General features: G+C 45.8%; 1 protein-coding gene across 1 annotated transcript; it reads right to left on the reverse strand.

Moving 5' to 3' along the window:
- Positions 1–4,569: 4,569 nt before the first annotated feature.
- CTCFL (CCCTC-binding factor like) lies at positions 4,570–27,394 on the reverse strand. Its single transcript, XM_056844890.1, has 10 exons — positions 26,849–27,394; positions 24,862–25,037; positions 19,948–20,117; positions 19,618–19,751; positions 19,378–19,498; positions 18,230–18,379; positions 12,166–12,326; positions 6,997–7,179; positions 5,661–5,850; positions 4,570–4,706 (listed from the first exon to the last, which is right to left on the reverse strand). The coding sequence occupies exons 1-10, from the start codon at positions 27,392–27,394 to the stop codon at positions 4,570–4,572; spliced, it is 1,968 nt and encodes a 655-aa protein (XP_056700868.1).

Here is a 27,394-nt window from a genome sequence, read left to right on the forward strand (position 1 = left end):
GATTCCCCACTTCTCCACATGAGCAGTAGAGGCTAATCTGGTGAACTGGGTTGGTTTCCCCACTCCTACACATTAAGCCAGCTGACTAGACCTTGGGGTAGTCACAGCTCTCTTAGAGCTCTCTCAGCCCCACCTACCTCACAGGGTGTCTGTTGTGGGGAGGGGAAGGGAAGGTGATTGTAAGCCGGTTTGATTCTTCCTTAAGTGGTAGAGAAAGTCGGCATATAAAAATCAACTCTTCTTTTTCTTCTAAGATGTTAACAGGGCTGAAGAGTCATTCTTCTGGATTTGGTACGAACTTGAAATACACCTTCCCCCTCTCCAGTGCCAACATATACATACACTATCTTGACTCTCATAAATCCCAATGGTCTTTTTTGCATGGGAGTTTTACCTGGGGTTCGAGGCTCTCTTGACCCACACTTTTGTTTCGAAACCTAAAAATGCTAGGCATGTTGTTTTTTGCCCTGGAGAAAGTCCTGGGTAGGGTTGTACATAACGATAAACCTGAACCAAAAATAAACCCAAAATTAGCCATTTTGGTAAATTTCGGGTTTACCGAACGCCAAAACTTGGGGATAAAGCCGAAGCCGAATAGGCGATTCCCCAAAAAGCCGAATAGTCCCATGTGGGGCTCTGGAAAATTGCACTATACCCCCATCCCATCCCAGATTTGGGCACATAGGGGTGTGTTCATAGGGGTGCAGTTTCTAGTTGTATGGGAAGCCCCACTGAAACTCTGCTAAATAGTAGAAAAGAGCAAGAGTCCAGTAGCACCTTAAAGACTAACAAAAATATTTTCTGGCAGGGTATGAGCTTTCGTGAGCCACAGCTCACTTCTTCAGATACCGGTACAGATACTTCTGAAGAAGTGAGCTGTCAGAAAATATTTTTGTTAGTCTTTAAGGTGCTACTGGACTCTTGCTCTTTTCTACTACTGCAGACAGACTAACACGGCGACCCACCGTGAATCTGCTAAATAGTATCATCTCACTTATTCTAGATCTCCACTTGTCTGGATTTAGCACTTTGCTGAACTCCTTAAACCTTGTAAGCGAATACATGAAACTGTATTGCCATCTTGAGGCAAACCCTAGCCATTACACCTCCTCTGGCATCAATATACAGCAGAGGTATTAATGAAACACTGATATCTTTAGGACTATGAGGATCAGAACCCTTTTGCCTCAGTGAAGGATTACTATTCTGGATACTCCCTAGAGTGACACATTGGGGTGTGATTTCTGGCCCCTGAAGGAGGAAAATGGATTTTGTTTCATGGCAACTGGAAATAATGGCCTGGTTTGTGTGATGTTTTTCTGAAAGGAATTCAGGCCTTTGCTCCCATACCAAGTATTGCTGCGTCTGAGCCGTAGGAAGGCAACTAGACACTGAAACACATAGAGTTGCCACCACCCACTGTGACATTGCCTTTCCTGGTAACGTCTAGCAAAAACAAACTGTCATCTTGTGATGGGAGTGGTTGCCAGCTCTGGGTTTGGGAACTTCTGAGAGTTTTGCGGACAGAGGTGGACAGAACCCAGCAGGACGTAATGCCATAGACTCTTACAGGGGTCCGGTTATCGCCCTGTTTCGACCCTTTGGGTCTTCCTCAGTACGAAGGAGGACTCTGTCCCCTGGCCAATGCGAGAGCAGGTTATTAACAGCTAGTGTTGGTTCGTGCTGAGGAAGACCCAAAGGGTCGAAACAGGGCGATAACTGGACCCTGTAAGCTACACCCCCAATCTATAAGGGGCATCGTCGGAACCACAAAGCTACAGACGCCGAAGAGCATCGCAACCACGTGATACGTTCCAAAAGTACAGGAACTTTACTCAAGTGTCTGTGATACAATTGCAACTGAATTTGTAGCCTTTGTTGGAAATTGTTGTTTCATTACTACCGTATTTTCTGGCGTATAAGACGACTTTTTAACCCAGGAAAATCCTCTCAAAAGTTGGGGGTCGTCTTATACGCCGGGTGTATAAGGGCGGGTGCTGAATTCCAAGCCGGACTGAAGAATGTCCATGTCCGTTGGAGGAGGGAGGAGAGGCGAGCCCGACAAGAGCGCTTGTTGCCCGGCTGGGAGTCGGAGCCAGGCGCGCCGGGGCGCACGGAGGGAAGCGCTCGGCCGCGCTCCGGCGGCGGCACCAGGCAGGCAGGCGGCTGGCTGGCCGGGGCTGGGGCAGCCGCTCTCCCGGCGTCCTTCTCCGCCTCCTGGCTCCTGCCCACCCGCTCCAGCGTCGCGACTGCAGCCGCACCGGGGCTGAGCGAATGCGGGCGGGCTGTGCGCTCCTTCTCCTCCTCCTCGGCCCCCCCTGCCTCCCTCCCCGCCTGCGCGTTGGTGCTCGGCTCGGCTCACCGCTTCACTGCAGTCCTCAGGAGTGAGATCTGAGAGGCAGAGAAGGAGGTACCGGTAATAGGATACAAGGGCGGGCCAGACGGGTGAAAGAGGCGTGTTTGCACTACCGCTCTGATCGTCTTGGAGACAGGGAGGGCTGGGCAGGCAGGGAGAGCTGATCAATCCAATCTGATGTTTTTTTAATTTTTATTTGGAGTGCGTTGGAAGAGGGGTAGTCTTGTACGGCGAGTATATCCCAAACTCTATATTTTAACTGGAAAAGTTGGGGGTCGTCTTATACGCCCAGTCGTCTTATACGCCGGAAAATACGGTATATGATATGACTATGAATATCATGACAAACTTTAACTTGTTTTGAATTATAAGCATTGATTTTGCATAGAACAATTGTTGTAATTTGCTTGGGCTAAAACTGCTGGTCTTGTTCCACAACATCATACAGCAGGCTAACTTTGGTTTACCAACCACATTGAGGTTGGCAACCCTAAACTCCATAAAGCTTCCACTTCCAGGCACTTCTGGGATTTTGGTTGCTTCTGTGGGAGGTGATAGGGAAGGCAGCATGGTGTTGGCTGATCTCGGAAGCTATGCAGGGTCGTTACTTGGAAGGGAGACCACCAAGGAAGGCTCTGCAGAGGAAGGCAATGGCAAACCACTTCTGCTTTTCACTTGGCCTTGAAATCCCCTTGCTGGGGTCGCCATGCGTCGACTGTGACTTGATGACACTTTAGCAACACATGGGGGGGGGGGGGTTGCGGCTCCATGAAAGCTAAATCTAGCTGTTCCTCTGGAGGAAAACCTCTTTGGGAGAAAGGATCCTTGGGAAGAGCTGAGCAGAGGGGCAGAACATGACCCACAGCCAGTCAAGAGATCAGGAAGAAAACAATATTTTTTGCACACAAGAGCAATTTATTCTTCCCATTTATTCCATAACAAACAGTAACATTCTGGTAAGGTTTCCTGTAGTCTGCTTCGCTATTAAACTCTCACTTAATTTAGGCAAATCAAGCCTGCCAGCTTCAACCGGAGCAGTCTTGCCTTTAAAACCAGCAAACATTCAAATTAGAGAAACCACCACAAAATTCGGATGGTAGGACACCATGTCGCCCCTTACTGCAATAATGTATTTTGTACAATATAAACAATTATTGTTATTTCTGGAACTTCCTTAATGATTTTGAAACAGTTAGCAATTTTTGTACAAACATTATAGTCTCAACCCAGAGGGACTTCTTGTGAGGTAATTAAACGCAAGGATTTCCACAGGTTACTGAGGTTGCCAGACTGAATAGTACTGTTGAACTGAGGGGAGTGTCTAGAATCTGTTCCTCCTGCCACCATATAAAGGTAATTGGCTCTGTAAGGTCAGGTGGGCTCATCCTCATTTTAAGCAGTGGTTTTTTCCCCAAGGGGGATGGAAATGGAGTTGTATGATCTTAAAAGACTTACTGGAAACATGTAACCTTGTGGTAACGCATCCGTGTGAAAAACTGAATGCATAAACTTGTTCAACGGGAACTTTGTGCCCACAAATATCTCTGAATTCTGGGTTTGTGTGTGTTCAACAGTCATGAACAAACTCAGTGTATTCTTGAGCTCACACATTTAAACCATGGACCCCACTTTGTGGGCAAGACACAAACTCCATTGTGTTGAAGCGTCCAAGTTTGGGCATAACAACAAATTGCTCCTGGATAGTTGCACAGTCTCCTGTGATGTATATACCTGGTCCCTTCTTGTCCTGCTATCTTCTTTGGGCAAAATAGGTCTTGCAAGTTTTTGATGTGCCACCAAAAGCTGCAACACCTGTTTGATCAGAGGCAACAGTGGGACGAGTACATATTTCACAGGTATCTGAAAGATATCTGTTTCCAGTCTGGACAACTGTCATTGACAAATAAATTAAAATTACATTTTAATCAGTTTGTTTTTAAAGTAAAGATTCAAATCTGAATGGAAGCCATTCATAATCCAGTCATTTATTCAGAATTGCACACAGCAAGAGACCCAGATGATTTCTAAGTGTGAATCTCCTTTGAAAAGGCAATGGAATTGGGCTATATCTGGCAGGAATATGCAAAACGTATATAGCTTTAGCAAACATCAACTCATGTTCATTTCACAGGAATGCATCACAAACACCAACCAGGTTGAATGGCTTTCTCAATGTGAGCCTTGGCAAGCAGAAGGAAGAAGTGCCTTCTCTATTACTTATCCATCAAGTTGAAGATCATCTCACAAGTAACTCCTGATTTCTCATCTTCCAATAGAACCTCTTCCTTCTCCCAGGTTGCAACCGGAATACTATACATGGTGTAGTGTTGAGAATTCACACAAGCAGCTGCTTCAGGAAGAAAAAGACAGAGAGAAAAAAAGTGAACATGATTTATTCCCAAGAATAAATTGGCCCTAACTCAACATCTTGTCAGATCTGGGAAGCTAAGCAGGGTCAGCCTTGGTCAGTATTTGGATGGGAGACTTCCAAGGAATACCAGGATTGTGAGGTGGAGGCAGGCAATGGCAAACCACATCTCTCGCCTTGAAAACCCTCTGGGGTTGCCATGTTGGCTGTGACTTGACGGCAAAAACAACAACAACAACAACAGAGAGCGACCAGGGTGAGTTATTAGACTGTCAGGTTGCCAGCCTCTAGGCAGTGGCTGAAAAATCTCTGGAAATCACAACTGATCTCCAGGCTACAGAGATCAGTTCCCCTGGACAAAATAGCAGCTTTGGAAGGTGGACTCAACGGCATTATACCATGCTGAGGTCCCTCCCCTCCCAAAACCCTGCTCTCCCCAAGCTCCACCCTCAAAACCTCCAGGAATTTCACAACCCACAGCTGGCAACCCTATGTCAGACTAGAAGAAGAAGAGTTGTTTTTTATATGCCGGCTTTCTCTACCACTTAAGGGAGACTCAAACCGGCTTACAATCACCTTCCCTTCCCCACAACAGATACAGGGTGGGGCTGAGAGAGTGTGACTGGCCCAAGGTCACCCAGCTGGCTTCATGTGTAGGAGTGGGGAAACAAATCCACTTCACCAGATTAGCCTCCGCCGCTTATGTGGAGGAGTGGGGAATCAAACCCGGTTCTTCAGATCAGAATCCACCGCTCCAAACCACCGCTCTTAACCACTACACCACGCTGGCTGACTAGGACTTGGGAGAGCAGGATTCATATCCCCATTCTGCCACCAAGTATGTTGGGTATCCTTTGGTCGCTCATACTCTCTCAACCTATCTCACAGGATACAGCACTGGATAAAAACACTAGGGTTCAGCTCTGACCTGGGTACGTCCAACTAGGCTATACACACAAACCGCCCTTTCCATCTCCAGTCCCACCCCGAGATCAGCTCTGTTGTTACCTTCTTGTTTGGCATTGTGGCTTGATCTCCGGCAGTCGTTCGTTTGGCATTTGCTTCCTTTGCTGGGTTGAACCGCTCTTGCGTTCCCACATTTTTCAGCATGCTTACGCATATTATTCTATCCCATATAAAGGATCAAAAGCAAGTTATTTGGCTAATAACTATTTATTTGCCTAATTTATACTCTGCCTTCCTCCCCAATGGTTATACCATTCTCCACTTCTCCATTTTATCCTTTTTTCATGTGCTACTGCACGGGTCTTCAACATGGTGCCTTGTGAAAACCATGGCACCTGCCAAGTGTTTTCAGAAAGTATTTCACATTACCTAGTATCTTAATTTTTTGGGGGGGGAACTAGAGATGTTGGGGATTGAACCTGGGACCTTCTGCATGAAAAGCAGAAGCTCTTCCACTGAGCTGCAGCTAGAAATGTAAATTTTCCAGAAATTCTGAACCCATAGAAAAAAACCACCACCCCCAGGGTTTTTTTTTGGGGGGGGGAGACAAAATTTTGGGGGAAAATTGAAATATATGCAATACTTAGAGCCCATTCCTGAAGGGGGAGGGCGAAGCTCATTAGGAGACGGTGTGACCGCGTGCCGGCAGAGGTGCCACCTTATCACAGAATAAGGTGGCATCTATGCCAGTGTGGGGGCACCCAGGGGGTGGTACTGCCCACTTTGGGAACCACTGGTCTACAGAATGCCCACCTTGACTTTAAAAGCATTTCACTCCTCTGAAGAGAGAAAATATTTCATCAGAATTTTTCAGTAGTCTGCGTGGGAAAAATATTTCCATCAGAAAAATTAAGAGAAAAGGGGCCTTGGGAAAAAATGGAAACCTCCCCCTGCCGCTGAATTTTTCCATCTTCCCCCGGGGCTTTACATCTTTAGCCACAGCCCACTGATCCTTCTCTGTCAGTATGGTCTACTCTGACCGGTGGCAGCTCTCCAAGGTCTCAGAAAGGTCTTTTCAAACATCTGCTTCACAGAGATAATTTCACCAGTCATGCTGAGGACTGAAACTCGGACCTTCTGCATGCAAGGCGCAAGCTCTACCACTGAGCTACGGCCTCACCCCAACAGCAGCTCTGCTTTGTGGCGTGGTAAATGCCGCATCAGAGTTTGTTTTTTGCTGCTTTTGCGCCTGCATGGAGCGTGACGGATAGATACAGGTAGTTCTGGATGTACAGTGGACTATGACATGGGAAAGGTTCCTTAAGGTTCCTTAAAGAATAAGGTTCCTTAAAGAAACTGTGCTTACCCAGCGTGAATAGCCCTTGCCACATTTCGGGCAATTGTAGACTTTCGGCTTAAAAGTGGAGTCGTGGTATTTCTTGAAGTGAACGGTGAGTAGTTGCTTCTGCCGAAAGCGTTTGCTGCAAGCCACGCAAACAAAGGGCTTCTCTCCGGTATGCGTCCGCTTGTGCATAACCAGGTGGCGTTCCTAAAAACGTTTAAAATGACTTAGCTCTCCTGTGACAAAGAAAACAGCAGCCATTCCCCATGCTGAAGATTTCCCATCTAACATGGAACCCTTTTCTAGCTTACTTTACTTAAATGAAACTACTCACTTGACCCAATGGCTTTGAGCAGTATCACACCAAAGAGAGAGTTTAAGAGCCCATGGGACCAGGCCTTCTTGGAGTCAGGTTGCCTGGGAATGCAGCCCAAAGTGGGTAAGTAAATTCCATCTAAGGCTAACTCCATCTAAGAGCCCCGTGGCGCAGAGTGGTAAGCTGCAGTACTGCAGTCAAAAGCTCTGTTCACAACCTGAGTTCAATCCCGACGGAAGTAGCTGGCTCAGGTAGCTGGCTCAAGGTCGACTCAGCCTTCCATCCTTCCATCCTTCCAAGTTCGGTGAAATGAGTACCCAGCTTGCTGGGGGTAAAGTGTAGACAACTGGGGAAGGCACTGGCAAGCCACCCCGTAAACATAGTCTGCCTAGTAAACGTCAGGATGTGATGTCATGCCATGGGTCAGTAATGACCTGGTTCTTGCACAGGGGACTACCTTTACCTTTAAAGCTAAATACCAGCACAAAACCAATAGTCAACAAGAGCCATAAAGGAAAGTTGAAAATAACCTTTTCTAGCTCACACCGAAGCTAATCAGCCCCCAAATTTCATTCTATATTTACTCACTAAACCTTCATTTGTATAAAAGCATCTACCACACCAGAGATTTTCTGTAATTAGGGAGACAGAGATGACGCTGAAAGACTTAAAAATAAACGTTTTTCTGATTAATTTAAAATATGGCAAGAGGCTGCTTTAAATTGTTGGGGCACATTGCTTTATTAACGGAAATGGTCCACATATTTGTGGTCCACCTATCTTACAGAGACTCAAGGGTTGCAAAAGTTAAAAACCAACGATAGAACAACAAATCCATAAATACAATAAAAACAGAGTTTCCAGATAGTGCCTGGCAGCTGGCAGGAGGGCTTTGGGCAGGGATTAGGGTTGCCAACCTCCAGGTACTAGCTGGAGATGTCCTGCTATTACAACTGATCTCCAGCCGATAGAGATCAGTTCACCGAGAGAAAATAGCCGCTTTGGCGATTGGACTCTATGGCATTGAAGTCCCTCCCCTCCCCAAACCCCGCCCTCCTCAGGCTCTGCCCCAAAAGCCTCCCACCAGTGGCGAAGAGGGACCAGATGAAAAGTTGCTGAGTAAAGTGAGTCCCCGCCCCAGCTGCCAAATGTCCTCACACTGCTAGGGTTGCCAACCTCCAGGTGGTGGCTGTAGATCTCCTGCTATTTACAACTGATCTCCAAGCGACAGAGATCAGTTCCCCTGGAGAAAATGGACTCTGTGGCATTATACCCCACTGAGGTCCCTCCCCTCCCCAAACCCCGCCCTCTTCAGGCTCCACCCCCCAAAATCTCCAGGTATTTCCTCACCCGGAGCTGGAAACCCTAAACACTACCCAAATGCGACAAACAAACAAATAAAACACTTTATTACGGCCTTGCCAGAAAAATACATATAGTTAGTTCAACGGGCAAATATACTCATATACATACAATATGCTGTTACAACATAATCCTTCTTTCTGGGAACTCAGTCCTAAATAATCTGAATACATAATTACAAAACCGATGGATGCCCTTTTGAGGTTCGTCCTTCACTCCTTAGGAATACTCTTAGATTGACGAATTTTAATCGCTACTGCGCAGAACCTGGCAGCGGAGGATGTAACCTGCTTGTTTCCCCCCCAATAACAACATCTGCAATAAATCTGCTTGCGATACCCCTGCGACACCTTTTATTAGGGGGAAAATGAGCTGGACACGAGCCTCATTATACCAGGGACAACCAAATAAAACATGTGCCACTGATTCCAGCTCCCCTGACCCACAGGGGCAGAGTCTCTCTGATATTGGTATCTTCTTAAAACAGCCCTCCAACATAGCTGAAGGGAGAGCCTGGACACGTGCTAAAGTAAATGCTCTCCTATGGCTTCCTCCTTCCAACTGAAACAGATAGGATGCTGGGGCTATTTTGTACCTATTATTCTCTGTTGGTATGAAGGCAGGACACCTACCCAAATGCTGTTTTTTGACTACTCAAAGTCGAGAAAAAAGTTCATGAAGGAATCCTGCTTTAGTATGTCAAGTTAATTTCAAAAATAAATAATCCCGCTTTAAACAAAAAACAACCCTCATTATTAGAGCTCGCTGGAATGCATTCAAACATCCGCTTTTTTAATAGAGCAAGTCTTATGCAGAAATTGGCTATACAGCAAAGCAAACAAATAAATGTTTCCATCGAGAACCAGCCAACAAAATTTAAATATTTAAATCAAACTCTTTTGCAAACACATACCAAGCGGATGAAGTGTAATCATCTCTACACAGGCCTAAGTCAGGAAATGGGAAAAAGCGCATCTCCTGCTAAGAGAAAATCAGCGTTCGTTTATTTTTTAAATGAAATAATTAGATTTTGGCTTACGGAGATACGACTGAAAATCACAATGGGGGCCAACCGGTAAGGGAAGGGGGGGAATCAGAGGACAGAAGGCCAATAAAAACCCGCAAGGTGATTGTTTTAGAAGAATAAAAATATTGGGGAAACTGAAGGAGAGCAGGAAATGGATAATGGAAACAGATACCCCCCCCCCAAAGGCCCAAGAAGCAGACATTGTAGGTAGGGTTGCCAGCTGCAGGTTGGGAAATAACTGGAGATTTTGGGGATGGAGCCTGAGGAGAGCAGGGTTTGGGGAGGACTCCAATGGGATATAATGCCATAGAGTACACCTTCCAAAGCAGCCGTTTTCACAGGGGGAACTGATCTCTGTCACCTGGAGATGAGCTTTAATAGCCGATCTCCAGCCACCACCTAGAGGTTGGCAACCCTAATTGTAGGAGATGGACAAGGTCAAGTTTTCAGCGTGGTGATAAATGAGTCTCTGGGCTGTACCACTGAATACTGATGATGGGGGCTCACACGATAGAATGTGCTACCCCACGGGTGACAACATTCATTCACATAGCCAGCGTAGCTGGACATGCACAAGCCCTACAATAGTTCTTTGTATCCTAAACACTAAGGTTTGTATTTCAGATCATGGAAGTTCTTTTCCCAAGACTTTTAAACACTCTCAAACTTAAGGGTAAACAGAAACATACATTTTGTGCAACCACTGAGGTACCGGCTCAACTCATGGTATCGCTTTACTCTGCTCTGGTTAGACCTCACCTACAGTATTGTGTTCAGTTTTGGGCACCACAATTTAAGAAAGATGTAGATAAGCTGGAACGTGTCCAGAGGAGGGCAACAAAGATGGTGAGGGGTCTGGAGACCAAGTCCTATGAGGAAAGGTTGAAGGAGCTGGGTATGTTTAGCCTGAAAAGGAGAAGTCTGAGAAGGGATATGATAACCACCTTCAAGTACTTGAAGGGCTGTCATATAAAGGATGGTGCCGAGTTGTTTTCTGTTGCTCAAGAAGGTCGGACCAGAACCAACGGGTTGAAATTAAATCAAAAGAGTTTCCGTCTAGACATTAGGAAGAATTTTCTAACAGTTAGAGCGGTTCCTCAGTGGAACAGGCTTCCTCGGGAGGTGGTAAGCTCTCCTTCCCTGGAGGTTTTTAAGCACAGGCTAGATGGCCATCTGTCAGCAATGCTGATTCTATGAACTTAGGCAGTTTATAAGAGGGAGGGCATCTTGGCCATCTTCTGGGCACTGGGTGTGTGTGGGGGAGGTAGTTGTGAATTTCCTGCATTGTGCAGGGGGTTGGACTAGATGACCCTGGTGGTCCCTTCCAACTCTATGATCCTATGATCATTAGGATGATCTGATTCTTCTATCTGCTTTAAAGACAGGAATGTAATGAATAATGATTTCAGAACGTGCCAATATAATTTAGCTCATTTTCATTCTCGTGCATCAGCGATGAGTTCTGACACGTGCTAAAGAGAAATACATTAGATGCAGAATTTCTCCTCTGATCATCACAGCGGTGAGCATCGCTGCTCTTATTTTCAAGTGAGCCACACTCCACAAGGCTTCCCATAAGTGATTTTCCGGTTCTGCCGACTGCACCAGTGAACCTCAGCGCTCTCTGTGCATCAAAGATGGTGAGGGGTGTGGAGACCAAGTCCTATGAGGAAAGGTTGAAGGAACTGGGTATGTTTAGCCTGAAGAGGAGAAGACTGAGAGGGGATATGATAACCATCTTCAAGTACTTGAAGGGCTGTCATGTGGAGGATGGTGGCGAATTGTTTTCTGTTGCCCCAGAAGGTCAGACCTGAACCAATGGGTTGAAATAAAATCAAAAGAGTTTCCTTCTAGACATTAGGAAAAAAAATTCTAAGTTAGAGCGGTTCCTCAGTGGAACAGGCTTCCTTGGGAGGTGGCAAGCTCTCCTTCCCTGGAGGTTTTTAAGCAGAGGCTAGATGGCCATCTGTCAGCAATGCTGATTCTATGACCTTAGGCAGATTATGAGAGGGAGGGCATCTTGGCCATCTTCTAGGCATGGAGTAGGGGTCCCTGGGTGTATGTGTGGGGGGAGCTAGTTTGGAATTAGGGGAAGTCTGGAAAACAACTTGGAACTATCCTCTATATGACAGCCCTTCAGGTACTTGAAGATGGTTATCATATCCCCTCTCAGTCTTCTCCTCAACAATGCTGATTCTATGACCTTAGGTAGATCATGAGAGGGAGGGCACCTTGGCCATCTTCTGGGCATGAAGTATGGGTCACTGGGGTGTGTGTGTGTGTGGGGGGGGAGGTAGTTTGGAATTGTGCAGGGGGTTGGACTAGATGACCCTGGTGGTCCCTTCCAACTCTTATGCTTCTATGATTCTAACTACTGGAGTTGCGCTACAGCAATACACATTTGCACAGTGATCAAAGCAAGGATATCTGCCCGAGCTAATCCGATTGAACCAGCAATCAGACCCCCCCATCCGACTGCCTTAAATACCTGTTTGCATGCATAATTGCACTGATCGCATTTGAATCTCTTCTCGTTTCTGTGTATCTTCTTGTGCTGTCTGAAGGCGTAACGCTCGTGGAAGGAGGAGTCACAGTAGTTGCACTTGAGGGGCACTTCGACGTAGGAATGGAGATTTCTCAAGTGGATACCTGAAACAGGGTTTGCAGAATCTTATTTTTCCCTTTCCAAGACTGCTCCGTGCAAATAATTTCGGGATGGTAGCTGTGTTGGTCTGTAGTAGAAGAGCTAGATTTGAGCCGAGTAGCACAGAGACCAAAAAGATTTTTCAGGGTATAAGTTTTCGAGAGTCAAAGGGAGCTTCATCAGATACGCCAGATCTGACGAAGAGAGCTTTGACTCTCGAAAGCTTACACCCTGAAAAATGTTGATGGTCTTCATGGTGCTACTTTAAGGTTGACAATGAGGAAATTGAAGTTATGCATGCCGTTTCTGACCATTAGAGGTCGCCTTGCTCTCCCCCTGTGTTTCCCTGCATTTTGCCGGTGTTTTCAGAGACCTGATTTATCTCGAATTCAAAAACGCGGGGAAACGCAGGTCTTTTATGCATGGCTGTTTTCAAAACGTGGGAAAATGCAGGGGGAGGGGTGACCGCAGGGGGAACAACCATGCATAAAAGGCCAAACAGGTCTACTCAGAATCTTACTCAGGTCTATTCAGCGGGGCTTACTCTCAGGGAAGTGTTCTTAGGATTGCATTGATAAACATAAATCCAGTGGTATGAGGGTCTTTCACCTCTAAACAAAAGGATTCTTAAATGCATTCTTTTGTTCTCTATTCATTCTTGGCTACAGCAACAAACCAAAGCAAGTCTCAGATCTTTTCCCCAAAACATCTGTTACTGTCCCCCTGGACTCTAAAAACAATTACACTCTTTTTACTTAATGAAATTTAAAAGCAGCAAGGCTTTCGAGAGTTGTATAATCAACTACTGTTTGCCAAACAGATATAAAAGTTCAGACGCTAATATATGCTCTGGGCCAGACCCAGGCAGCAGTAAAAGTGGATGGAAACGCTCCCAACGACTTCAAAGGGAGCTGTATTGGGCCGCCTCTAAACCGATCTTCACTGCGATTCCACGTCGTCTTTGAACTCCCTTTGGACCTCTGCTAGGCAGTTCACAAGGAAGAATTAATAAAGTACACCCCCCCCCCAATTCCAATGACAAATTCAAAGCAGAAGTTGAAAAATGAATTTTATATGATCTGCATCTGAGTATGTCAATCTTTTTTAGCACATTAGTTGGAGAGCCAGCGTAGTGTAGTGGTTAAGAGTGGCGGACTCTAATCTGGAGAACCGGGTTTGATTCCTTACTCCTCCACATGAGCAGCAGACTCTAATCTGGGGAATCAGGTTGGTTTCCCCACTCCTACATATGAAGCCTGCTGGGTGACCTTGGGCTATTCACAGTTCTCTCCAAACTCTCACCCCCACCTACCTCACAAGATATCTGTTGTGGGGAAAGGAAGGGAAGGAGATTGTAAGCTGGTTTAATTCTCCTTAAAAGGTAGAGAAAGTCGGCATATAAAAACTAACTCTTAAGAACATAAGAAAAGCCATGCTGGGTCAGACCAAGGCCCATCAAGTCCAGCAGTCTGTTCACACAGAGGCCAACCAGGTACCTCTAGGAAGCCTGCAAACAAGACAACTTCAGCAGCACCATCCTGCCTGTGATCCACAGCACCTAATATAAAGGGCACGTTCCTCTGATCCTGGAGAGAACTCGTCTTCTTCTTCACATTCTCAACATCTCAAACTCTCAGAGGCATCAACAACTAACTTCTTAGGCACACGTTAATCAGCTCACCTGGTTGCTTGATATTAGATTTGGTACACAAGGAAGACTTGCATTTGGTGATGAAATTACTTTGATAGGCCAAGGTGGATGCCTGGCTTTGCTGGCCCCTATGGCAATAGGTATGCATGCCGATGTCCGATCAGGGAATTAGTCTCCCAACCAAGGTTTTGGCCATTCATTAGCACAGCCCGAGGAGAGCCCTGACCTCGCTTTCTCCAAAGCGAGGCATTGCTAGCTCCTAATGTGGCTGCCAAGGCAAATTTAACCAGGATGGAATTAGGGCAGACAGCACACATCTCGACAGGAAGGTAAAATCCAGGAAATCCCAGAGGGCCTGACAACCCAGTGGGGGTATTGCCTCCACCAGAAAATCCCATGTTTTACGCCACTGGAGTCAAATATTTGGAGATGGAAACATCACACAGTCCCGTTCCTGCAGTGCCCCAACATATACACAGAACTATATTTATTTAAAATTTAATACCCTGCTACTTCTGCCTAAAGAAGGCCCATAGTGCCTGACCATATAATAAAAATACATCATAACCTTTAAACAATAAAACTGGTACAATGTATTTTTTAAAAAAATGTTCCGGTTTAGATCCAGTTTAAGCCCCCCATCCACCCTCAGTGGTCTTCTGGAAAAAGCATAGTTTTAGCTGGTTTCCTAATGGAAAGGCGAACCAAGGAGCCACCAGCAAAAAGGCCCTGCTTCTGGTGACAATTATTCTAACCTCTAGCTGAGATTGTAAGGCCTCAGATACAAGCATGCAGGTTCATATAGGACCAGCTATGAGGGTTGCACAACTTTAAGGTGGACAATGAGGAAATTCAAATTGTTCAAGACTTTCTATTCCTTGGCTCCACCATCAACCAAAAGGGAGACTGCAGCCAAGAAATCAGAAGGAGATTGAGACTGGGAAGGGCAGCCATGAAGGAGCTAGAAAATATTTTGAAGTGTAAGGATGTGCCACTGGCCACCAAGACTAGATTAATTCATGCCACCATATTCCCTATTACTATGTATGGGTGTGAAAGCTGGACAGTGAAGAAAGCTGATAGGAAGAAAACAGATTCCTTTGAAATGTGGTGTTGGAGGATTCCGTGGACTGCCAAAAAAAACAAATCAGTGGGTTATAGATCAAATCAAGCCTGAACTGACCCTAGAAGCTAAAATGACTAAACTGAGGCTATTGTATTTTGGTCACGTCATGAGACAACAAGAGTCACTGGAAAAGACAGTCATGCTAGGAAAAGTTGAGGGCAGCAGGAAAAGAGGAAGACCCAACAAGAGATGGATTGACTCAATAAAGGAAGCCACAGCCTTCAATTTGCAAGATCTGAGCAAGGCTGTCAAAGATAGGACATTTTGGAGGACTTTCATTCATAGGGTCGCCATGAGTCGGAAGCAACTTGATGGCATTTAACACACACACATGAGGGTTTTACATATAAAAATGTATGCATTCACAAACTGATTGCAGGGTGTAACTGTTTCAGACCAACTGTTCATAGGTGAAGTGGAATTAACTTATTTTTCTATTTATATCCCGCCCCTCCCTGGCAACAGGGCTTGGGACAGCTCACAACATGTTCTAACAATTAAAACATCACAACTACAGTTAAAATTATCAACATCTAAAATTCTAGTTGTGTCCCTTAATCATTGCAGTAGTGGGTGCCAACTACTGTGGCTCAGTGGTAGAGCATCTGCTTGGCATGCAGAAGGTCCCCGGTTCAATCCCTGGCATCTCCAGTTAAAGGGACCAGGCAAGTAGGTGATGTGGAAGACCTCTGCCTGAGACCCTGGAGAGCCTCTGCTGGTCTGAGTAAGTGATACTGACTTTGATGGACCAAGGGTCTGGTTCAGTATAAGGCAGCTTCATGGGTTCACTAATAAACTAAAAAAGGCAGGGTACAAAAGGGAAGGGAGGGGAGGGAAGGGAAGAGAGGGAGGACAGCCAAGATAGAATGAGCCTTCTACCTGTGGTTCTTGTCCCTTTGGGGAGAGCTCAAAACTTGTGATGTCCTACATCATCAAGGTGCTTGAATCTTGGCTGTGCATCTCTGATGTGAAAGTATATTCTTGCTAGCCAGTGAAAGTAATCCACAACAATGTGCCTAATGTTGCAATAACACTTTCCTGGGAGTCATCCCCATTGAATATAACGGACTGACTTCTAAGGAGACCTGTTTAGGATTGCTCCCTAGAACCTCTGAAAGAACCAGTGTCGCTTTTAAGAAAACAAACTACATCTCTCTCTGGGTTGTTTTCAAAGAGCTACTAAGAGTAAGAGTAAATTTCATCTGACGTGAAACGCCAACAAGAGCACCTGAAGTCTCTGTGAAATTTTCTTTTATTCTTGATGAAAGTCTTTACTTGTAACTCCTGAGCAATTTTGAGGGAAAGTCAATTTTCAGACTAGCAACAGTGGGAAGGGGGTATACAGACATTTATAGACTGTGACAGAATTCCACCTAAAAAAAAAACAACGAGGTGGATTTATACTCAAGAGACTTTTGAACCGAAGGAGTTCTGATATAACCAACCAAATTTGTCAGGGGTGTTCTACGAGGAATCCATTTACATTCGCTATGGAGATTGACCAGACATGCGCTCATTAACTGAGAATTGCCACAAGGGGGTGCCACCTCCCTTCAATGCGAAAATAATTTGCCAGTTCTAGACATTCAGAAGTCTGCCTATTCTCAGGGATGGCATATCCAGTCCAGCAAACTATTCATATGAGCTGCTTTTGAGAAATGCAAAGGTTGCTCTGAAGAAATGAGATCTGAATGCACTGGAAAATGGATGTGAGAACTGGAGTGCGGTTCTGGAGGTCCCACCTCAAAAAGGATGTGAAAAGAACGGAGCGGGTGCAGAGGAGAGCAATGAGGATGATCAGGGGCCTGGAGACCAAGCCCTTCGAGGAGAGGCTGAGGGACTTGGGCATGTTTAGTCTGGAGAAGAGGAGGTTGAGGGGGGACATGATAGCTCTCTTTAAGCATTTGAAAGGCTGTCACTTAGAGGAGGGCAGGGAGCTGTTCCTGTTGGCAGCAGGGGATAGGACTCGCAGTGATGGTTTTAAATTGCAGGCGGAGAGGTACCAGCTGGATATAAGACAAATTATTTTTACAGTAAGAGTTGTTGGACAGTGGAATCAGCTACCTAGGGAGGTGGTGAGCTCCCCCTCACTGGCAGTCTTTCAGCAGAGGCTGGACAAGCGCTTGTCAGGGATGCTCTAGGCTGGTCCTGCATTGAGCAGGGGGTTGGACTAAATGGCCTGTCTGGCCCCTCCCAACTCTATGATTCTATACTCTTCATAATATTACTTTAGGTTGCAGCTGAAGGTCTGGCTGAGGAAATCCCAATCAGACATTTGATTTTTTCTTTCTTTTTGTATGGCTGCAATCACGGAAAAACAACAACTCCACAAAGGGGTACTAGAGCCCAAATCCTGAGGTTCACAAAGGCTGAGGATGGGAAACTTCTCCCAATGACTGCAGCATCTTCCATGCAAATCAGTGAACTGAATGAGCCGGTGTGGCATAGAGGTTTAAGTGTCAGGCTGGGATCTGGGAGACCCAGGTCCGAATCCCCACAGTGCCAGGGAAGCTTGCTGGGTGACCTTGGGCCAGTCACATATTCAGACTAACCCACCTCATAGGGTTGGTGTGAGGATTAAAAAAAAAGACAGGAGAATGCCAGGCAGTGCAGAGCAGTTTAACTCCGCACCCCCCACCCCCCCGTACTTCCCGGTCCCGAGGCTCAGCTGTTGGGCGGGTCCCCGCCCAACAGCTGAGCCTTGGGACCTGAAAGCGTGGGGGGAGGTTAAACTGCCCAGGCAGCGCAGAGCAGTTTAAAGACCCACCGCCCCCCTTCCCGGGACTCCCGGGAAGGGTGGCGGTGGGGGTTTAAACTGCTCTGCAGTTTAACCTCCACAACCCCCACCCGGTGCTTCCCGGTCCCGAGGCTCAACAGCTGAGGGACCGGGAAGCGCGGGACCGGGAAGCGTGGGGGAAGGGGGGAGGTTAAACGGCTCTGTGCTGCCTAGGCAGCTTTGCCCTTCTCCCCGGGGCCGGAGTCACACACATTCGCTCCATAAGACGCACAGACATTTCCCCTCACTTTTGAGGAGGAAAAAAGTGCGTCTTATGGAGCGAAAAATACGGTACATGATGATGCTGGCCTTAATTCTTCATTTTAAAGAGAATAACAGAATACTGAAAACTCACTTAAATCACCCTTCCTGGCGACAGAAGTACTGCAGTGCGGACACTGGTATTTCGGTACATTTTCCCCATGTTTGTGTAAAATATGGAACTTCAGAGTTCCAGCCTGCGTGAACCTGGCCTTACAAATCGCACACTCAAAGGGCTTTTCACCTAAAAGGAACAAAACAAAACAAAAAGACAAAGAGGTAAACTGGAAAGTAAAATATCAGGGCTACAAATGTTGGTGCTGAATATATAACAATTCTTTTATTCTTGAATTTACTCCCACTACAAATGTTGGATTTGCCCACTTCACTCGCACCATTTTGCTAGCGTTTTTCAAATGTTTGCTGCTTCCTTGGAGCTCTTTCTGAGCAGAAGAAAGGCTTTTTAAAACCGAGGCTTGGGTTCCCCCCCCTTTCAGATTTCTCCATTTTTTTGTTTTGTTATTACAATGATTTTTTAATGGAGGGTTTTCTTGGGGGGAATTTTTGCTCACAGTAAGCTCTACAAAGTAAGCCAATTACAAAGCAGCATTTAAAGGGACGGGGACTTGATTTGAACTTGGAGACTGGTGGTGCATAGATTCCCAACAGGAAAGTGTGGGTTCAGCAAGCAACGAACCTCAGGTAAAACTCCCATGCATAAACGACCAAAGAATGATGATCTATTCCAAATTTTGATCCACTGCGATTGTGGAATCCACACCTCATGCATTACCTCCCATGGCAACCTACTGACCCCCCCTGGCAATTCACTTCTTGGGGATTAGGGAACCTTCATGAACAATGCAGGGGACAAAGTAAAGGTCTGCTGTGGGAGGGGGGAAATCATGAGGAATCCGTACCCCCTTCCACTGGCCAATGGAAATGCCCATGGAAAGGTAACGTGGGCCGTCAAGTCGCAACTGACCCCCAGCAATCCCATGAAGCTCCACCTTATAAGGTTTTCAAGGCAAGAGACGAAGAGAGGTGGATTGCCATTGCCCGCATCTGCATAGGAGCTCCGGTCTTCCTTAGTGGTCTCCCATCCAAGGACTGATCATAGCCAACCCTGCTTGGCTCCAAAGCCTTAACCAAATTGAGCGAATGGCTACAAGGGCTGACATAAAAAAACTAACACCCGATCAAAAGAGCAATGCGCTGTTTTAAAAAGTTTCTCCTTCTTACCTGAGTGAGTAACCATATGCCTTTTCAGCTTGTAGGTGTCTCTGCTAGCGTAGGCACACAAAGAACAGCTGTAAGGACGCTCCCCGGTGTGCGAACGGATGTGGCGCTTCAACTTGCTTGCCTAGCATTAGGAACACAAAGGAAAATGCACCACACTGGCCTCTCCACTTGGAAAAATAATCCTCTATCTCCAGCCAGAACCCACCCTAGACGAGTGCTCAACATGACTGCTGTACTTACCTCTACACTACAATAATTACAGTATGAACACTTAAAGGGCTTCTCAAGAGTATGCTTGTAACGCCTGTGGCGCGAAAGCTCCCCACTGGTCACAAAGGCCATTTCACACTCGCTGCACTTGTATGGTTTGGTCCCTATGAAGAAGACAGCAGAATCCGCATTTTAGATAATGAGTTGCATTGAGGAAGAATCTGGTTATCTCAGCTGATGACAAACTTCCGTCTTCTGCAGCTCGAAAGAGAACCTTCCCTCATCCCTAGAAGAACGTGTGACGGTGAAACGCTGAAGGCATCCCAGTCAAACAAAGATGCTTTCTGGTGCTAGCCATACCTGTGTGTGTGTTCACATGGTTACGCAGCAAGGAGACGGTGCGGAAGGCCTTCCGACAGATGTGGCACATGTGGGGTTTTTCATCCGAATGTTTTTTCATGTGACGGTTAAGGCTAGACGCGCTGACAGAGGTGAACCCGCAGAAATCGCACCGATGCAGCGCGTTTCCTAGAAGGATGCAATTGTTTCCAGGTCAAATAAGTCATTAAAAAGCACATGTGGGGAAAAAATTGGGGATGGGGAGAGAGAGAAAACCGGCCACTTCTGTTCTGCAGCTTCCCTAGCCACCCCTAGACAAAGTGACACACTTACTCTTCATTTTATTACCTTCACTGGAATGTGGGAACAGCCCCAGTTGAAAATTGTTGTAGTGAAGTGATCTGAAAGACTAGACTAGCTATGATTCATTCACACAGCCGGGCAGAGTGAAGGCACAGAGATCCAGACTCTGGGAGATTCTATTTCCAGGGTTCCCCAACTTTTTTCCAGCCTGCGGGCACTTTTGGGATTCTTATAAAGGGCACAGCCACCAAATGGCTGCTGCAGGAAGCGGAGTCTGTCACAAAACGGCTGCCACAGCCAATCAAATCTCCAATGGCTCACCAGGATCCTTGCTGAGCAAAAGTCCCACCTGGCCCCGTCCAATTTCTAAAAATACTTGGCGGACACCAGGAAAGGTGTTGGCGGATGCCACGTTGGGCACCCCTGCTCTATTTCATCTTCTGAGTATGAAGCAAAAGGAAAATTGCCTGCAGGTCTGTTCCCAAGGATTCAAAAACCATACAGGAAAAAAAAATACAGAATGTATTATCTAGATCACTTTACATAGATTCATAATGCTTTAACTTCTGGGGACCTGAGTGTGCTTTGGAAATTTATAACACATTGGTAGGCCAAAGTGATTCTAGTGTGCACAAATGTTAAGCCAGCCCATCCCAAGTCTAGGCTTGAGGGACTGCAATGCCTTATTAGGGGGCAGGTTCATTTGAAACAGTAGGAAACATTTAAGCAATTCTAGAATTTAAAACAAATATAGCCTCATTTTAGAAATAACACATTTCTTTTTATTAAAACTAATGGCAAATTGATATACATGTACTTGACCTCTTTGCCTCCAGCAGAGAATTTTAATCTGGAAGTAAAGGCATCCTAAAATTGGAAGTAGGTTTACAGAGGTCAGACAAAATTGTCTTGTGGGTCTAATCTAACCTGCAGATGGGGAGGGGCCATGGCTCAGTGGTAGAGCATCTGCTTGGCATGCAGAAGGTCCCAGGTTCAATCCCCGGCATCTCCAGTTAAAGGGACTAGGCAGGTAGGTGATGTGAAAGACCCCTGCCTAAAACCCTGGAGAGCCACTGCTGGTCTGTGTAGACAATACTGACTTTGATGGACCAAGGGTCTGATTCAGTATAAGGCAGCTTCATGTGTTCATGTGACAGTTTCTGGTTTAGACAGTATCTAAGTAAGCATCTGGAAGACTGTCAAATTTTTGCCTTCTATGTGGGATTTAATTGTTTGGAGGAAATCTTTAAGCGATGTGTGGTTTCTTTACAGTTGATATGAGGATTTTAAACAGGTAAAGCCGCAACATATGTCTACTGGCAGAGATAAACGTTTGTGAGGAAGCTGGTAAACTTCAACTGAACAGGAAAATGGCGTTGGCTGGTAGGTAAAAGGTAAAAGTCCCCTGTGCAAGCACCGGGTCACTCCTGACCCATGGGGCGACATCACATCCCAATGCTTCCTAGGAAGACTTTGTTTACGGAGTGGTTTGCCAGTGCCTTCCCCAGTCATCTTCCTTTTACCCCCAGCAAACTGGGTGCTCATTTGACTGACCTCGGAAGGATGGAAGGCGGAGTCAACCTTGAGCCGGCTACCTGAAACCGACTTCCGTCAGGATCGAACTCAGGTCGTGTGCAGAGCTTGGACTGCAGTACTGCAGCTTACCACTCTGCGCCACGGGGCTCCTGTTGGCTGGTAGTTTCAATTTATATTGCCAACTGTACATCACCAGAAAACACCGCAAACTTCACACCATATCTGGATATTACAAAACCTGCGTTTATGTGTGACGAGATATTTGTGATTAATCAAAACCAAAGGAGACAGTATACACAAACTGATGATGCATACTTATGATCTTTTTTTAAAAAAAAAACGAGCAATTCATACTGAAGACTAAGACCTGCATTTTATCAAGGCTTTATGTAGACAATTGGAAGACGTAAGTTAAAATTTTCATGAATCCAGCTTTCTGCCAAATTGGCACCCGAGCCTTGCCCTTCACTTGCGAGGGAATGAGGCATGCCCTTGAATCTGGCAACAGGGCACGCTTGTACACATTTTAGCTGGCATTTAAGTTTGCCTTTCTGAATACAGCCTGAAAGGAGCAAAATGTAAGAAGCTCTCAAAATATAAACCAAATCATCTGCCAGATTCCTCACTGTGTTCCCCAAGATGCAGGGAATGCTTGTAAAACACAGATGCCGATCACCGAGCCTCACAAAAGAGAACCCAGTTGGACTCCTTGCTCAAACTTGTGAGATTCAAATGTCACAGAATTCCTTTGTTCGCAAGGAGCTCCCCTCTCATGCAACACACACCCTTTCGTTCGTTCTGATTACAGAACACCTGCAAATTCACACAACGGAAAAAGCATTTTGTGACACTGAATGACGAGGGAGGTGTGAGGCATCTTCTGTTTCCCCCCCAAGAAACAACATGATAAATGGGCTCGAAACGTCTCCCCCCCCTCTCCCCACAGTCACAATTTATGCTTCCCAGGTGCAGCTGACTCTTTTGTGATGGTCTTTCACGATTCAGCCCACAAAATATTTCCTGCCATATTCATAAGCCTGGATGAGCCAAGCCAATTCATCGTTTTATTTTATTCATCAGTGATTCATAACCACACACAGAAACCCTTCACTCGCTTGGGCTTGAGGACGTTTCCCCTAATTACCGTAAGCAGCAATAAAATACAAAGAGGATGAACACCAACAAAACTTTCCTCTGCCGTTAGCTTGATTTTGCCTTAATACCACACATTAAAACAAATGATACATTTATTTATTTATTTAGACCTATACACCCCCCTTTCCCTTCCCAAACAGATCTCTCAAAGCAGATCACGACATCATTCGCCCCTGTTCCATTTTATCTTCACAGCAACAACGGCCCTGTGAGGTAGAATAGGCAGACAGAGACTGATTAGCCCATGGTCACATGGATGCTTGAAGCTCAGGCTGTTCAGGCCATAGATGCATGTGTGGTCTTTTATGCATGGCTGTTTCACTCGCCATCACCCCTCCGACGACTGTGGGCCTTTGTTTGGATTACGCATGTCGTTTCCGACCATCAGGGGTCACCTCGCTCTCGCCCTGCGTCTCCCCCGTGTTTCCAAATTTGAGATAAAATAGGTCTCTGAAAACGCAGGCAAAACACGGGGAAACACAGGAGGAGAGCGAGGTGACCTCTGACGGTCGGAAACAGCATGCATAATCCAAACAAAGACCCGAAGTCGTCGGAGGGGTGACGCCGAGGGAAAAAGCCATGCATAAAAGACCTCTATGTGTGTAAAGTGCTGTCAAGTCGCAGCCGACTTATGACAACCCAGTAGAGTTTTCAAGGCAAAAGACATTCAGAGGTGGTTTGCTATTACCTTCCTCTGCAGAGCGACCCTGGAATTCCTTAGAGGTCTCCAAACCAAATAGTAACCAGGGCCAACCCCGCTTAGCTTCCGAGATGTGAGGAGATCGGGCTAGTATAACTATGCACAAATGATAGTTTCAGAGAGCAGCCATTTGGTCTGCAGTAGAACAACTAAACATAGATCCAGTAATACCTTAAAAACATAAGGCCATGCTGGATCAAATCAAGCCTGAACTGACCCTAGAAGCTAAAATGACTAAACTGAGGCTATTGTATTTTGGTCACGTCATGAGACGACAAGAGTCACTGGAAAAGACAGTAATGCTAGGAAATGTTGAGGGCAGCAGGAAAAGAGGAAGACCCAGCAAGAGATGGATTGACTTAATAAAGGAAGCCACAGCCTTCAATTTGCAAGATCTAAGCAAGGCTGCCAAAGATAGGACATTTTGGAGGACTTTCATTCATAGGGTCGCCATGAGTCGGAAGCGACTTGACGGCACTTAACACACAAACACATGCTGGATCAGACCAAGGTCCAGCAGTCTGTTCACACAGCGGCCAACGAGGTGCCTCTACGAAGCCCACAAACAAGACAACTGCAGCAGCATTATCCTGCCTGTGTTTCAAAGCACAGTATAATATAATAGGCATGTTCATCTGATCCTGGAGAGGATAGGCATGTATAAATAGTATCCATTTTTACTAGTAGCCATAAATAGCCCTCTCCCCCATGAGCATGTCCACTCCCCTCTTAAAGCCTTCCAAGTTGGCAGCCATCACCACATCCTGGGGCAGGGAGTTCCACAATTTAACTATGTGTTGTGTGAAGAAATACTTCCTTTTATCTGTTTTGAATCTCTCACCCTCCAGCTTCAGTTTTTTGGGATAAAAATATCCATATAAAAGACCATCAAGGTTTTTTGGGGTATGAGCTTTTGAGAGTCCAAGTTATTTGACAATGGGAGTTTTGACTCTCGGAAGCTCCTACCCTAAAAATCTTGTGGGTCTCTAAGGAGCGACTGGACTCGTACCTAGCGATGCACAAACAAATAAATAACAAGAGGATCACATTCCCAGAAGATCGCACAAACTGCCATGCTAGATGTCAGCCATCCTCAAAGGCCTTCATTATCCTAACTGGTACGTGGACATAAAGGTCAAAACTGAACGAGCAACTTTGTACCTTCTCTCCTTTGGATTCTGCTTCCGCGGGCTTTCAAAGGGACCTTGGTGCTTGTTGCAACTGGCGGTTGCAATACAGCATCATCGCCTGGGTCTTTATTTTCTGACGCTGGCAACAATAAGGAGCCACTTTTAATCCGAGCACCCAGACACTTTGCCGCTTGAACCACGAGGGGATTGTTTATTCTTCCCTCTTCAGCTGCAGCCAGCCCCTGATCCTTACCTTCATCTGCAATTAGATCTTTACTTCTATCAATCTGTTAATAAAAGACAACGGACATAACTTGAAATGAGGTCCTGCAGGTAAACACTCCCCCAAACACGAATAGCGCTGGTACACTTTTATTTATTTTAAACATTTCTATGCCGCCTTTCTATCCAAATAGGGTCTGCAAGGCAGTAAACATGACAAAAATTATATTATTGCTGATCTTTGATTCTGGTAAAATTAAGTAAAAAAAAATTTGAACATTAAAACGGCATTTAAAACAATGTATACAATCCGTCAATGATATCATTTCAACGCATAAACACACATCCAAATTCTAGCCAGTGTCAGGGTCATAAGTGTATGAATGGCCCAAGGTCACCCAGAAGCTTCCATGGCGCTAGGGGGGATTTGAACTGGGGTTTCGTGGGTCCCAGTCTGACATCTTAAACACTACACCACATACACCATCACTGGAGTACAGTAATATTTTTGGAAAAGCACCTGTCAATTTGATAAAGATTTCCCACATTTCCTGCAGGGATTCCCAAGAAGCCTGCTGAAATGTACCAGATTTGTCAGTTTCTCTGGGCTTCTCCCCTTTTGTTGCAAAGATGGGGGAAAGGTTCCTTTTTGGCTATTAAAAATCTTACTCTGCAGCTCAGAACTGGCCCCTATGGTTGTGCTAGGCCCTGCCTCCAAGTACCCAGGAGTCTGGGTTACACATACAGCAGAATGATGTGGCAGAACGGACTGCAGTACAACAGGTGAGGCATTGTGTTCTTCAGAATTTCCCCACTTCAATAACTCTACACAGTGGTACATGAGTGTAATTCCACGCCTGAGCTCACATGCTTTGTTGCACGCAAAGGCACATTCCTCAGCATTTAAGGCCGATTCTCTTATTACAAAGTCTTCCTGACCACATGCACTGGGAGTAGGCTTGCCAACCACCAGGTGGTAGCTGGAGATCTACATGTGTGTGTGTGTGTGTGTGTGTGTAGGGGGGGGAACTAAAGCTTCTTCTCCCTGTACATTACAGTCCCTATCTAAACTAGGCTGCCAGCACCTGGGAAACATGGAACTCCTAGCACACGTGTGATCCAAAGTCGACTTCTGTAATGTATGAAATGGCCCTTGGAAACCCAGGTAGAGTGGGAAAAAATCCTGAGACTTTGACAGAAGACCTGAATTTTTGTGCACTTGGCATAATTGATTCACTTGCCAAACCCCACACATAGATTACTTTTGCTGAATTGGGGGGGTGTAACTGTCTTTCAACAGGATCCCTAATAAGTCTGAATTTAAACCATTTGAACCGTCACAAGCAGAGACATCAGCTCCTTCCTAACAAAATAAAACAGTCTGCAATAACCCTTCAACCCTATGTGTTATAAAAGGAATCTAAGAATGAAAGATTTGTGTGTTTTTTCTGATTGTGACCTGCAGAAATATTTAACATCTGCTGCATCACTGCAATATAAAGTCCTTGGACTTATAAGAGTAATCTTCTTTTATGTTAAGCAATATCAAAAAAAAGAGAGGAAAATTTCAAAGGGATTCGTATTAAGAACTGTCCTACATGATTCTCATCCCTGATGAAGATTATTTATGTAAATTCTTTGTTCCTAACTATCTTTCTGCACAGCAAGGACAATCGCATTACCATATCCATTACTACCTGAGGACAGACAGATATGCTGCGCAGTTAAGACGAAGGAAGCTGAGGTAATCCCGCGCACTTCAAAAGGTCTAAACCGATTTCTATCCAAGCACTCAGACGGCTGCCTTAATGAATCTCCAAGTAGAGCTACCTTGTCAATTACACAGTTACCTCGATCAAGAGGCACAACCAACTACCTTAATCCAGAGGATGTCCGGGGTCTTCTCGGTAGATCTTTCATCTTCGTTGGACTCTGGTGCCTCTTTCAGACGGTTCACAGGCGTGGCCTCCATTTCGTGGATTGTATAAATGCTTTCCAGAAAATTGACTGTTAAGCCTTCCTCGGGTTTCTCTTGGATGCCTACACCCTGTGGCATGGTTTCTACGGGTTGCAAGAGGCTCGCCTCTTGGGAGAGCAGGGCTTGCAGCCCGTCCTGGAGATAGGTATGACCGCCTTGCTTGACCTCATCTTCCATTCTTAACTGCACTGTCTTCAGCAATATAAGGTGTTTTTCTCCTTCCCCTGAAGACTGGGGAGGTTGAACATCTCCTTCTCCTCCTTCCAGCATGCGGCCAAATGAAATGGGATGCAGGTTCACGGCCTGGCCACCATAGCTGCTGTTGCTCATGTTCTCCAGAGATATACAATCCTCTCCTGCGGCTTGTCCTGCTTTGTTCCAGACATTTTCAGCACCTTTGATTTGGGTGAATGGCTCTCCCAGTTCTACCTCTTGGGGATCCAT

This window comes from Euleptes europaea, chromosome 2 (genome assembly GCF_029931775.1).
Source record: "Euleptes europaea isolate rEulEur1 chromosome 2, rEulEur1.hap1, whole genome shotgun sequence".
Classification (NCBI taxonomy): domain Eukaryota; kingdom Metazoa; phylum Chordata; class Lepidosauria; order Squamata; family Sphaerodactylidae; genus Euleptes; species Euleptes europaea.

Coding starts and splice junctions, on each gene's coding strand:
- CTCFL (XM_056844890.1), bottom strand. CDS start 27,394: ATGGATCCCCAAGAGGTAGAACTGGGAGAGCCATTCACCCAAATCAAA. Junction 12,327..18,229: donor CGCCAGGAAGGGTGATTTAA/GTGAGTTTTCAG, acceptor ACCCTGTTTCAG/GTATCCACTTGAGAAATCTC. Junction 7,180..12,165: donor GCAATTATGCATGCAAACAG/GTATTTAAGGCA, acceptor AAACGTTTTTAG/GAACGCCACCTGGTTATGCA.